Source organism: Verticillium alfalfae, genomic scaffold (assembly GCF_000150825.1).
Source record: "Verticillium alfalfae VaMs.102 supercont1.11 genomic scaffold, whole genome shotgun sequence".
NCBI lineage: Eukaryota > Fungi > Ascomycota > Sordariomycetes > Glomerellales > Plectosphaerellaceae > Verticillium > Verticillium alfalfae.
The window spans coordinates 519523-530296 of record NW_003315028.1 but is presented as its reverse complement, the minus strand read 5'-3'; the positions used below and the strand labels follow the sequence as shown (position 1 = coordinate 530296).

Here is a 10774-nt window from a genome sequence, read left to right as displayed (position 1 = left end):
CGTAGCACTTACGCAGGCTGTCAACAGTACAGCAGCAACAAGGAACGAGGAGCAAAACTGATGGCGATGGTGAACGAGGTCATCGAGAAAGAGGTTTTCGTCAAACATTGCAGAGAAAGGATGGTACCATTGTATGTATGCCGTCAACATGGCGGCAGCGAAGATATTGCTCATCGGGACGTTGGTCCAGTATGCGACGTCCAAGCCGGTCAAGCGAGGATCGCAAGGAAGCATGACGTTTACCTCGGCGTGAGGGCCGCCGCGTATCACGTCCATTATCTGTGTAGTTACTAGTGAAGGTTGTATCTGCAGTGCTTCCGAGGCAACTGCGGTAGAGCTTTTCTGCATGATGCTGGTTTCAGAAAAAGGCAAATCGGGCGAGGATGGCAATGCCGCTCGAATTTTCGAAGAGCCGCTGGGTGGATCCTGCATGGGACATGTCGATAGATAAGGACTTCTTAGATCGAAGTCGGAATCAAGGTCAAGGTGTGTAGATGGTGCCATGGTCTGAGGCACAGCAAGCAGTGAGGGTGAGGGTGTACGGGGGCTGAGGGATGGCAGGCCGGCGCTGTCGGACATCGAACGCAGACAACGGAGCGATTCGACGGCCTCGTCCTCCGGAAGGGCTTTCAGGCGTTTCACGAGCTCTTCATGATGCCGGAGCTTGCACTGCAAAGCTTCAATCTCGGTCTCGTACTCCTCGACTTTCTGCTTGCTGGCTCGGTATGTGCACTGCGCATGTCTCCTCACACAAGCAGTGCATGCTGGCCGAAAGCCGTCACACTAGATTTGTCAGTGCCGCCGGAACCACGGCCAGCGAGTCATGCGAGGCAGGCAGGAGGGCACTGACGGCACTCTTTTTGGTTCGACAACGTTCGCAAGCGACGTCGATAGTCTTGCGCCTCTTCCTAGGACTGGGACTGTCCCCAGCATCATCACAGGGCTCCTCATGGCGAACTGAGCAGCACGGTGACGACAGCGGTAAAATTGGTCCGAGATGCGGAGCCATGTCTTCATTCAGTGTACGATATGCCTCTCCTGAAGCAATTCAGGATGATGATTAGCTACGGAACATACTCCGGGCGAGGGACTGAAGTACAGCGTAAAGCATGTCACGCGCGCGTAGGCGATGTCATCAAGCAACCTCGATTACCCCACCTCTACGTACCAGCCACGACATGGCCCGACGGCACGCGCCGGTCCAAGCCTTTGTGGCTGAATAGGGCAGACGCCTGGGCTGAAGCTGCACTTCAGCTCGCTACCTCCCTTGCTCTGACAACCTGCGCCAGATCCCGAGTGCGTCTGCTGAACACAACTTCACAATTTTTGTGCTGTCCTGCCTGAGTTTTCACCCATCTTCTCCATGTCCCCATCAATTGAACCCTCTGCCCGCCTCGATGCCAGTCGACAACGCGCACCCGACTCGAGTCAGGCGAGCCTGTGATGGGTGCCGGTTGAGGAAGGTTAAATGCGACGGAGCCCAGCCATGTGCCAACTGCGAGACTCATGGCATTCGGTGCGTTGGCGCAACTCTTGAGCCAGAGAGACGCAAAAATCCCATCCGGGGTAGACTTGTTGCGAAAGCTCGGGGAGAAATCACGGGAGAACCATCCCCTCCACAAGCACAGCATCCAGTCGCCGTCTATGGAAGCCAGCTTTCACCTGGCCAAACTGTCCTTCTTGGATCCTCGTCTGGTCCTCCGCCACCTAAAGACTTCTTTCGAAACCTTCTCCCGCAATTCGAACAGATCATTTACCCCTTCAACCCCGCAGTCTCCCCGGCCGACATATTCGCCGCCATCGACGCCATGGACGAGAGTTTTGAAGACGCTGCCTTGGTTTATGCTTTTGGAGCTACGACTGCGTTTCTGACAGAGACCTCGGCCACCATGCACGGCGATGCTGCTTCGCAAATGAACGAGCTTCTTCAATACAGCCTGGAGGCTCACAGGCGCGTCGACCTTGGCCCAGACTCATTCATCCGGCTAGATGAGACCCCTCTCATCACCAACAAGCGGATCATGACGTGTATCTATCTTGAAATTGCCATGATGCCCCTCAAGTTCTATGATCGCAGCTTCGGCCATCTTCGAGAAGCCATCACCATGATCCAGGTCGTCCAGACACGCCAGCGTAGCGCAGAGACACTCCGGGGAGCCGACTTGGTCATGTTTCAGAGACTCTACTGGGAGGCCTACATTCATGAGAGATTCCTCACCATCGCATCAGGCTTTCCCAGCATCCTCCCTCCCCTCAAGTCTGGAGTCCCGATGCGGGATCCAATCATTGCAGCGCACATTCAAATCGGCTTTGATCGAATCATTGAACTCTTTACCATCCTCGACGACGTTTTGTTGTCGAATTGGGATGGTAGAGAAGATAGGGCTACGCAAATCACAGTCGACTGGATCGAAAGCAAACAGGTGCAGCTTGACCAACATGAAATAAATGCCGCGGAATCCGAGCGCGAACTTCGCTTCAGCGGCCACGATGGCTTCACAGAGCTACAGCACGCCGATTTGTTCATCACCAGGCTCTGGATACGGACGCTGCTCTGGCAGCTCGCCCTCTCCAAGGGGTTCTTACGCTTGGCTCCCGCACATACCCACGAGGGTCTCTCATTACAATTCCCCGCTCTACGCCTGACAACACAGCTTCGGAGCCTCGTCAGCCGCCTGGACAGCATTGCTAGCATCAGCACACAGGGCAGCGGTATCCTCCAGAAACTGTTCGAGATCACCAGCACCATTGCCGACGTTCTGGCCGTGTCTGTCAACCAGCCGAGCATGGAGAGCCACATTGAAGATTTCCTTTACATAGCGCGCTTTCTCATCAACTTTGAGCGCATGCGCGACAAGCACAGGGTCTATTTGCAGGAGAAGATGGACACGCTTCGAGGGTCGTATCCCGGACTACCATTTTCACCAGTCCCCTTGGGTGCTTTGTCGCAGGCTTCGTCGCCAATGGACCAGCTATGACCAAGATGCGCTGCTATCTGCGAGTGTGACTTTTTTCATGACTGATGTGTGATTTCTGACAGACCATTGCACTCAAGGATTGCATGTTGGAAATGATCATGCTAATGCTAATACTCCACGCCATGTATCCGCCGGTGAACACTTCACTCCGACAGACAGGCGACTGCTCTACCGTCTAGTTGACATCCCCACGCACATAATTACAAACAAGACATCCACTATTTACAGATGAGGCTGTCCAATATCAAGCACCTGTCCCTGCGTGCCGGCCATATCCTCCCACAGCTGAACCGAATCAAACACGCTGTGTGACCCCTCGTCATCGAGGAACCAGCTGATGCCTGCACACGAATCGTCGCAGTACACTGTTGTGGTCAATGCAAAGCGATCGTTGGCAAAGACCTCAAGCACATCTCCGTCACGGAAGATGCGCAAGCGAAGCTTCTCCAGCTTCTCCGTCTCATTTTCAAGCGAGTAGAGAAGTGTAAAGGGCGCATCGAGAAGCGACTTGTCGACATCCGCCTCGGTATTGGAGAGACTCTTGTCAACGACAATCTGCTCGGCCTGGGGGATGAAGTACACAGTCGTCCTCTGCACGCCGTCGGGACTTTGCCAGATGTGAAACCGACGCGCCTCTGCCTGGGTCGACTGTGATCACAGCGTCGAGCTCCAGCTATGGTTGCGGGTCGCTCTCGCAGAATGCCGGCAGCGCTCGTCCGGACGAGAGATGACCACTCTGCCGGACGGGAGGGGCGCAGTGTTCGGAGGTCGTCCATGGGCTTGATTCCCAGCGTTTGCACAGTCTTTCCACCCGAGCCGCTCTCCATAATCTTGAAAGAACGAATGTCCTCGATTGGTGATTTCAGGCCCCCTGGTCACATTGTGTGTCGTGGAGAGGAACAGTTCCCGTGGCAGGGACAAGAAACCCGTCCAGCCCCTCGCTTTGCAACGGCTCATTGGCAGGCCATCCTCTCGAACCCAGCCTATCGTGATCCTCTTTTGCGTCTCAGGATGAACATAAGAGTTGGGCGCGTACAGGCTGCCGTGATCCAGAACACCGTCAAACTCGTGCCGCAGACGTGGGCCGGCCGCAGTCTGCTCTACCGAACCGGAGAACCACGATGACCACTGGCCAAGGGGCTCTTCGTCGCCCTCCTTATACCTGGGCTTGACGCCTCCTTCGGTACCCATGAGAAGAAAATCTTGCTCGTGGGCACCATCTTTCAGGCTGATAAAGTTGACACATTCCCAGTTGACGCCGAAATCGCTCGTCCAGGAACCGGGCGCGCGGAAGCCAGGCGCTAGGTCAACGAGGGGACCGAGATATTTCCACTCCGTAAGGTTGTCAGGTTGGATGGCGTACAAGAACACCGTGGGGCCCTTGTCGACGACGCCGCCGGACAAGAAGCCGTAGAGGCTCTTCTCGCCGCGAATGCGGTCGAGCGCAGGCCACTCGGCGAGGAACGGGTCGCGGAAGCCGGTAACTTCGACGCCCTCGGGCTCGCCCACAAGGATGGGGTTGAGCTCGCTCTTCTGCCACGTCTTGCCAGCATCAGTGGAAGTAGCAAGCGATACGCCCTCGGAGTTGCGTATATGCTTCAAGGTCCAGTGGATGGGCAGGGCGGCAATGGACGAGTAGACGACGGTGAGTTGGTCTTTCTCGCCGTGAGGTCCGGTGGGCCAGAAGCAACCAGTGAAGATGCCCTCCTTGTCGTAGGGCTCACTCGGTTTGAGTGCGGGCTCGCCTGAGGAAGCATGTGTCCAACGCAAACCATCTTGGCTCGTTGCATGACCCCAAGACATGTTGCCCCACTCACAGCCATACGGATTCCCTATCATTGTGTTAAAACCGAGATCATATATGCCACGAAGATGTGCAATGTTGCTCTGTTCTTACATTGATAAAAGATGTGATAGGTTTTCGTGATGGGGTTGTAACCTGGGCCGCACGGATCGTTCATCCAGCCGCGAGCCTTCAGATGGTATGAGGGCGCATGGTGCTTCAGAGGCAGACGTGTCTGTGTGGACGCCTCGTGAGCGGTGGTGCGTGTAGTGACAAGACTCATGATGTGTTGCTCGGGGCAGGGCAAGATTCAATGAACAGGAAACGTGCCTGCGTTAGCTGCTAAAAGGGATGGCAAGAGGGGAAGAAAAGATGGCTTGCTTCGTGGCGGTTGAAGTAGACATGAACCAGACGTGATCTACATTGTCAGCTGAATTCTTAACCATCACATCGGATCAGACTATGGTGCTAGTTCCATAACAGCTTCCCCACGGGACGCATGGCTGCAGGTCAGAGAGCTGTCCAATTCAGCGAGAAAGTCGGGGTGAGCGAGCATTTCCCCGGCCCCAAACAGGCTGTCTGGTGACCCAGACCAGGAGTGCTGGGCAAGCAAGGTTCCGCAGTAGCGTCCCGGCATTGGGAATCTCATTCTGTTTCTTGGTTGTTGTCGGACCGACAAGTCAGCCCCCTTGAGATGCCCACAGGCGGCTCAACACCCCACGCATGATGCATCACGCACAGCAGCTTGTCGGTCCGACAAGCTCTCTGAGGCCGGGCCTTAAGCGAAGACGCGTGGAGCGCGCATTTCCCCATTGGGCTAAGCAGGTGTTCTAGACGGCCGAGGTGGTCTGGGGTAACCAGCCAGACTTGACTCGTCAATCCAATCCTTTTCCTTTCTTTCCCCTGGGGAAGGCGAAAGACTCGTCTGGGGTAAGTCTCTTCGCGTCATGGCCCCGTGGGAGAACCCTGTCCATCTGATGTCTCCTTTCCGTTAAGCTGGAAATCTCCAAACTTTCCACTTTCGACCCCATCTCTCCCCAACAACCATCAAGCAGTCATACGAGACATGTCCAAGTTCCGAGATCTATAAGACCTCCAGTCGTCCCCCGCACAATGGACACTGCTTTGCCTCAGCAGATCACCACTCACTCCTCACTCGACTCCTCATCTTCATCCATCTCTCCAGAGGCGAGAACAACTACAAACATGACGTCCGACTCCAAGATCGAGGCTGCGGTCGAGAACCTACCTCATGGAGGTGATGTCAAGCACCATGAGCAGGCTCGTGACGATGCTCGCAATGCCACTACGCGTGAGCACAACTTGACTCTCAAGGACTCGTTCAAGCTCTACCCCAAGGCGATCCTCTTTAGTCTATTGTTCTCAACTGCCATCATCATGGAGGGCTACGATTTATCTCTGATGGGAGCCTTCTACGGCTACGACGCGTAAGTCTCACCTTTTTGCCCTTCATCTTGATCTCAGGTACCACAGGTACCTGAGATATTGGCGGTGGCATTGGCAGTGGTGTTTGCGGTGGTTCAGCCGTACCTTGGTACTGGATTAAAAGAGGACCACATGCTTACGTGCCCCATAGCTTCCAGGAGAAGTTCGGCAACGAGCCGGACGGCAAAGGAGGCAAAGTCATCTCCGCGAACTGGCAGACATACATCCAGGTCGGCGGACAATGCGGACAGATCATCGGCCTCTACATCAATGGGTACCTTTCCGACGCTATAGGATACCGTAGGACCATGTTTGTCTCACAATTTATGATGATCGCCGTAAGTTGAGGTCCTGGGAGTTGTGGCTTCATCACAAGATGGTTGAAGCCGAAGATCAGTCCGAGCAACACGCTAACGACGTCACAACTAGCTTCTCTTTATTCCCTTCTTCGCTCAGAACCTGGACACTCTTCTCGCCGGCCAGATTGTCCTTGGAATTCCTTGGGGTATCTTCCAGACTTTGACCCTCGCCTACGCATCTGATATCGCCCCCGTCGTCCTTCGACCGTATCTCACGGCATACGTCAACCTCTGCTGGGTTATCGGCCAGTTGATTGCCGCCGGTGTTCTCCGTGGTCTTTTCTCCATGCAGGGCCAGTGGGCCTATCGTATCCCCTTTGCTCTGCAGTGGGCGTGGCCTCCTTTCATCATCCTCGGAACCATCTTCGCTCCTGAGTCTCCCTGGTGGCTCGTCCGCCAAGGCCGATTCGACGATGCCAAGCGTGCTATCATGAGCCTTGTTTCACCCAAGTCCGGTGTTGACTTCAACGTGGACGACCAGCTCGAGATGATCAAGGCGACGAACGAACTTGAAGAGGAGCACTCCGCCGGCATGAACTACTGGCACGCCTTCCAGAGGTCTGACCTTAGGCGCACGGAGATTGCCTCCATCTCGTACACTGCGCAGAACCTTTGTGGTAGCGCCATGATGGGGTACTCGATCCAGTTCTACGAGCGTGCCGGCCTTTCGGCGGAGAACTCCTTCACCTTCAACCTGATCCAGTACGCCGTTGGTGCCATCGGTGTCGTTCTCTCTTGGGTCCTGATGACGAAATTCGGCCGTCGCACAATGTACCTCGGCGGAATGGGCTCCCTTCTGATCATTCTCGTGATTATTGGTGGCCTCGGATTTGCTCCGGCTTCCATGTCTGGTCCGTCGTGGGCTATCGGTAGCCTCCTTATTTTCTGTAAGCCACACTCATAGGATCAGCCACCGGCCAAGCCCAGCTTACTGACTATGATCATAGACACTTTCATGTATGATATGACTGTTGGCCCTCTTTGCTACACCCTTGTGGCCGAGCTCCCCTCGACCCGTCTCAAGGCTAAAGACCATCGTCCTGGCCCGCAACTTCAACAACATGGCAGGCGTAAAGTTTCATCCTTCTGCAACGTCCACTCGAAACCAAAAACTGACATGACACAGCTCGTTAACAACGTCCTCATGCCCCGCATGCTTGGCGTCAACTCCTGGAACTGGGGTGCCAAGACCGGTCTCTTCTGGGCCGGCCTCGTCGTCCTCATCCTCATCTGGGCCTACTTCCGCCTTCCCGAGACCAAGGGCCGCACCTATGGTGAGCTGGACATCCTGTTCGAGCAGGAGGTCAGCGCTCGCAAGTTTGGCAGCACGCGCGTCGATCAGTTTGCCGAGGATGAGGCCGTCATCAAGGAGTAGAGAACGGAGCGGCCTTTCAGCCTGGTTCGTCGATGAATTATTGATGTTAAATAATGTTTTTGTATTGGGTGGTGTTTTGGCTGGGTAGAGCGTTGACCTATTATTACCAAGACAAGATGTACGACCTACTGGCAGTATCCATGTGATAATTTTGCTCTCATGACTATGTAACATGATGAGATGGTGTGAAGGCATCTGGTGATTTTGAATTCCAACACTTGAGTTGAGATCAACGGCTCAGACTCTGTGATCCCAATTCCAGAATCCGCCTGCTTGTGCTTGGAAGGCTTTACAAAAGCCCTTCTGATGCTCGTTGCTGCAACGTCAGTCAGTCCATTCAGGGGCCAGCCCGCTACGCTTGAAGGCCACTCACACCATGAATCAAGCGCCGACGCCTACTTGGCTGGCTATGGAAACGAAAACATACGGATAATTGGCCTGTTTGGGGACTCCGAGTAAGGTAGCCAGGTCACGGGGTCGCTCAGCGCGCCGATGTAACGAAGCCGCTCCGCAAGCCATTTCATCGGCATGAAGAAGGGTGGGAATTGATTGCCAAGCAAAGCTAGGTGGGATGGAGACTGGAGCTCGTGGGGACGCTCCCTTTCATCTCATCATGTAACCTGCAGCATTGCAGTGCCCATGCTTGACCCCCACCTGATCAAGAGGTTGCTCCCCACCCAGACATATACCATATGCAATCGACCTATAGACTGGATTCAAAATGCGAGGACAAGGACTAGCAAGGCAGCAAACACAATGTGCGGAGAAAGCCGTAGAGACTGTCAGCGCGGGCCTTTTGCGTTGGTTGGGACCCCATCATCGTCACCCCATCACTTCGTAATCATTCCGGTACTCAAGGAGGCCGATTCTTTCCAGACTCAGAAATTGTCAACAAGTCGAAGCAAGGTCGGCCTCTGTGAAGTACTTCCGAGGCAAACGCTTCAAGTCTCAGGTACGGCATCCACTGTAAAAACGAGACTCGATTTTGTCGGAACCCAACTCAACTTCAAATTGCCGCAGCCATCGGGATCAAGCCCGGCGGACCTCCTCTAATATCGCATTCATATGTACAAAATTGTTTAGGTAGGAACAACAAGGGTAAAATCGAAACCCGCCGTCCACAGAAATTCATCCAATACCAAGTTTCAAATCATTTTCTATTTCGCAGGCTGTGTTGCTCCGTCCTTTGGAACCGCTGACTCTGTTGGCCTGCTCCAGGTGCGGATGTGACCTTTGATAGCGTTAGCCCACACTTCCAGACACGGTTGAAAAGAAATCATAGCATACCAGACTTGCAGCTTGTCATGATGTAGTCCTCGGTGAACTCGAGCCAGCACATGGGACTAGGGTGGATGACCTTGGACTGCGTCACGTGTCAGCAGTGTCATGTCATCAAGGGTGAGCTATCATACCATGACAGGCGGGAGCATGGCAGTGTGTGAGCGGGGCTCCACAGGGTGGACGATGCCCTCCTCGTCGTCACCGATATCCGCCGTCGAGAGGGCAGAGTTGGACCGCAGACGTCCACTAGTCGTCGTGTTACCTGTCTCGAGGCGCTGCAGCGACGTGGAGCCGGGGAAACGAGAAGAAATCGAGCCTCGCTGGCGGACGGACGCCTGTTGAAAAGTTAGATTCTGCTCACCGAAGACCGTGGAACAAAGGTACATACCGCCTTTGGCCTGCTCAACATGCCGACGTTGAAATCCCATAGGCACAACCTGCGGTCCTCGCCGACGCTGCCGAACCGGTAGTTCTTGTCATCGCATCGCCACGGGTCAAACGCCACCGAGGTGACCCAGGACTGATGGCCTTGGCAGCGAGCGATGATGGCGTGATCGATGACAGACCAGATGGAGATCAGGTCATCTTGTCCGCCTGTAAGAACATACTTGCCGTCAGGCGACCAGCACACGCTGATCAAGCCGCCGTAGTACGAGTGGTAAAGGTCGAGCAGCCTGGTCTCTTGTCAACTTCATCCCTCAGACTCCGAATAGCTGATACTCACTCCTCCTTCAGGTAGTCAATGATCCTCAGCGAGCCATCCTCGGAGACCACGGCCAGGTGGCGGTTATCAGGGCTAAAGGCAAATGCATTGATGCGCTGATTGGAAAGTTTCCATGCCGCGTACCGGGTTGACCTTTTGGTTCTTGGAGTGCACAGACTTGTAAATGTGGATTCGCGTGTTCGGATTGACGTTCTTGGGCGCGCTGGACTCGCCAGAGTCGGTGGCGTCGGTGTCGCCATTGGCCACGCCGTTCGTCGCCAGCTCCTCCTCGGGCACAAAAGGCGCATCCTCCTTCTCCTTGTCGTACACCACAAGCGAGCCATCCATGTGGCCCGCGAGGAAGAGGTTGTCTGAGCCGGGAATCCACCGAATCTCAGACACGGGGGTGCCGTTGATGATGCCCTGCCACACGTGAGTCTACGGGCCCAAACACGCCGGCTCAACACAACTCACATTCTTGTTCAGACGCGTGTAGCGCTGAGACACTGGCTCCCACCAGATGATCTCGCCCGTGGAGAAGCCCATGATCACGTCAATGTGGCCCAGGCTCTTCGTCACGGGGTTGATGTCGTGGCACAAGCAATGCGCCCTGGTGAACAGAATCTTGGTCAGATAATCTTGCTGCGTTTCGTCAGTTTCAGCTCCTGGATCCGAGGACGCATGCGATGGGTACCTTCTGCCAGGCCGACAGGTCCAGCCACTGGAAGGCACGGTTGATGTTGGCGAAGCAAAAGACACCCTCCGGCTTTCTGTCGGTTAGTTTCTTGGAGAGGTTCTCGTTGACGATAACGCGGGAGATGAATGACGAGTTGCTCTTGGTCATGGAAT

The 10774-nt window shown here is 54.8% G+C and overlaps 4 protein-coding genes across 4 annotated transcripts; 2 read left to right on the top strand and 2 right to left on the bottom strand.

Moving 5' to 3' along the window:
* Positions 1-1363: 1363 nt before the first annotated feature.
* VDBG_07983 (conserved hypothetical protein) lies at positions 1364-3293 on the top strand (the record flags this gene model as incomplete). Its single annotated transcript, XM_003001678.1, has 1 exon — positions 1364-3293. One exon carries the CDS (start codon positions 1398-1400, stop codon positions 2976-2978), a length of 1581 nt encoding a protein of 526 aa, XP_003001724.1.
* VDBG_07982 (sucrose-6-phosphate hydrolase) lies at positions 3201-4781 on the bottom strand (the record flags this gene model as incomplete). Its single annotated transcript, XM_003001677.1, has 2 exons — positions 3201-3626; positions 3711-4781. The coding sequence occupies 2 exons, from the start codon at positions 4779-4781 to the stop codon at positions 3201-3203; spliced, it is 1497 nt and encodes a 498-aa protein (XP_003001723.1).
* Positions 4782-5967: 1186 nt separating this feature from the next.
* Positions 5968-8133, top strand: VDBG_07981 (maltose permease MAL31; the record flags this gene model as incomplete). Its single annotated transcript, XM_003001676.1, has 5 exons — positions 5968-6209; positions 6359-6545; positions 6637-7453; positions 7514-7636; positions 7693-8133. The coding sequence occupies 5 exons, from the start codon at positions 5968-5970 to the stop codon at positions 7698-7700; spliced, it is 1377 nt and encodes a 458-aa protein (XP_003001722.1).
* A 1084-nt stretch (positions 8134-9217) lies between these two features.
* Positions 9218-10769, bottom strand: VDBG_07980 (catabolite repression protein creC; the record flags this gene model as incomplete). Its single annotated transcript, XM_003001675.1, has 7 exons — positions 9218-9304; positions 9354-9557; positions 9611-9854; positions 9947-9984; positions 10070-10348; positions 10400-10567; positions 10620-10769. 7 exons carry the CDS (start codon positions 10767-10769, stop codon positions 9218-9220), a joined length of 1170 nt encoding a protein of 389 aa, XP_003001721.1.
* Between the last annotated feature and the right edge of the window lie 5 nt (positions 10770-10774).